The sequence below is a fragment of the Armigeres subalbatus genome, unplaced genomic scaffold, assembly GCF_024139115.2.
Source record: "Armigeres subalbatus isolate Guangzhou_Male unplaced genomic scaffold, GZ_Asu_2 Contig142, whole genome shotgun sequence".
Classification (NCBI taxonomy): Eukaryota; Metazoa; Arthropoda; class Insecta; order Diptera; family Culicidae; genus Armigeres; species Armigeres subalbatus.
The window spans coordinates 1-2,368 of record NW_026942199.1 but is presented as its reverse complement, the minus strand read 5'-3'; the positions used below and the strand labels follow the sequence as shown (position 1 = coordinate 2,368).

General features: G+C 42.9%; 1 protein-coding gene across 1 annotated transcript; it reads left to right on the top strand.

Annotated features, from left to right (window-relative positions):
- Positions 1-1,950: 1,950 nt before the first annotated feature.
- On the top strand, positions 1,951-2,361 carry LOC134202798 (uncharacterized). The gene has a single exon (XM_062677793.1). It carries the CDS (start codon positions 2,113-2,115, stop codon positions 2,359-2,361), a length of 249 nt encoding a protein of 82 aa, XP_062533777.1. The 5' UTR covers positions 1,951-2,112.
- The last annotated feature ends 7 nt before the right edge of the window (positions 2,362-2,368 follow it).

Below are 2,368 nucleotides of genomic sequence, written 5' to 3'. Positions count from 1 at the left end.
GCTGTGAAAACACTTTATTCTAGGCATCACAAAGGGCATGTGCCATATTTGAATTATTCCAATCAATGTTTTGTTAAGCATGTAGACATAAAGGCCTTCTTCTTCTTCTTCTTATTGGCATTACATCCCCACACTGGGACAGAGCCGCCTCGCAGCTTAGTGTTCATTGAGCACTTCCACAGTTATTAACTGCGAGGTTTCTAAGCCAGGTTACCATTTTTGCATTCGTATATCATGAGGCTAGCACGATGACACTTCTATGCCCAGGGAAGTCGAGACAATTTCCAATCCGAAAATTGCCTAGACCGGCACCGGGAATCGAACCCAGCCACCCTCAGCATGGTCTTGCTTTGTAGCCGCGCGTCTTACCGCACGGCTAAGGAGGGCCCCTACATAAAGGCCTGATGCCAGGGATTTTTTGGATGACCAAGAAACTTTGCTGTGAACACATTCTGCTCTATGCATCACAAATAGCATGTACCATATTTGAAACATTCTAATTGATCTATGATTGCGCATGTAGATTTAAAGGCCTTATTCCAGTTATTTCTTGGACGACCAAGAAATGCTGGGAATGCTTTCTATGCTACGTACCACAAAGGACTTGTGCCGTATTCTAAACAACCAGATAGGTGGTTGGTTGCTCATGTAGACCTTAAGACCTTACTGCAGTAATTTCTTGGATACGTGATACATGTACCGTGCATAGAAAATATTGATTTAGCTCCGTAATGCACAAGGTCACATGCGCCCACCAAATAAATTATGGAACAAACATATCTTATATGCACTTATCAACTTGTCACACGAAAACTACGCAACAAAAACTAACATTTCATAATCATCATGAGTAGAATCGAGAATAGGACTTTACATTGATTGATACTTTATTCTTTTGCTGGCACATTTTTGGCCCCGATGTGGTGCGTTTCAACCCGCATGGGTTGAATTTGCACGAAAATGCAGCATTTTAAGATAAAATTGTTTTCTCGGAATATAATTGGTTTTCCGTCTACGTTAACACATTGGAAGTACATACTTTCAGTTGTAAGCATCGTTAAATTCGAAGATTTGCTTAGGGGCGCATATTGAACGTTCCTCCCATAGATTTTTTGTTTAATTTTCGCGACGACTAAAACACGCACCGTACTGACTTCAGTAAGTATTCAGCTATCTGGAAAAGTGTCATTTTTTATTACGAAATAATCAAACGTGATATTTTGTCGATATATCATGATAGCTGGTTATGTTCAATCTACTGAAAATTTCATGAACAACCTTACCTTGATTTTGATTGTTGGTCTAATGGTGTTCTGTTCCAATCAACAGAAATCATGCGATTAGGATATAGAAGAATAATTCTTTTGAGTACTGTCCTTTGCATAGCAGAAAATTGTCATATTGATTGTGCTCACATGTACAGTATTCAGTATCATTATTGAACGATGCCATAATTCTCTGCAGACTTTTCGTTGCTACAATAAATACGTGATTTATCAGCCAATCTATACCGATAAACAGCTTTTCCTGGGTTTGCGTACGCTGCTACTCTACACTTGAAAGGCACTTGTTGTTGAAAAATATTCCCATAGACATTCTTTAATCCAATAACCAGTAATTGCTCTGGTGCTTAACGAGCATTGCATCTGCAAATCCGCAATGATCCGAAGCTTCACTTCTTATTATTGTATCACATGAGTCAATTCTGCGTATATTTGACAACATGACACACATTTGCCATATACTGCTGAGCTGCTGTAATTAGCGTAAATGACTAATCTGTACTACAAGTAGCCAAAATCTTAAAAAAGCCTAGCAATTATTTGCTTGTACCAGCGGCTGCACCTCTAGCACAGGGTTTCCCCACACCCATTCGAACCGTGCCCTCCGATCTGAACCGCTTCTTATCAGTAGCCCACTTTATCACGACGACAACGCTGGACGTGTCGCGGAATTTTGTTTACACTGTGACTTTGTTCTATCCAGACTCGGCAGCACGAACTTGTGTGGCTGCTCGTTGCCCCACGACCGCGCGCAATCAGTCATCCGCGGAACGCTGAATCGGTCAACAGGGCCCTGCGTGTCCAAATCGTTCAATCATTGTTTTGAAAGATGCGTTTTCGCCAGCTCAGGGGTTTCCTCCTCGTGAGTAGCGGAACGTTGCTGGTGTGGCTGCTGATGTCGCTGCTGACTTTCGCCCTGCTGGAAGCTACCGAGGGGCGCACCATCTTCTACAAACCGTCCGCCAAGGACGACCTGAACGCCACAGTCAACACGTCGAACATCTTCGTGTCTCCGCTGCGGTGTCCGCCGGGTTACGGGCTGGATCGGTTCCGACGCTGCCGAAAGTTGGTTTACTAATGGCCGT

Excerpts from the sequence above, each read along its gene's own strand:
- LOC134202798 (XM_062677793.1), top strand. The coding sequence starts at position 2,113 with ATGCGTTTTCGCCAGCTCAGGGGTTTCCTCCTCGTGAGTAGCGGAACG.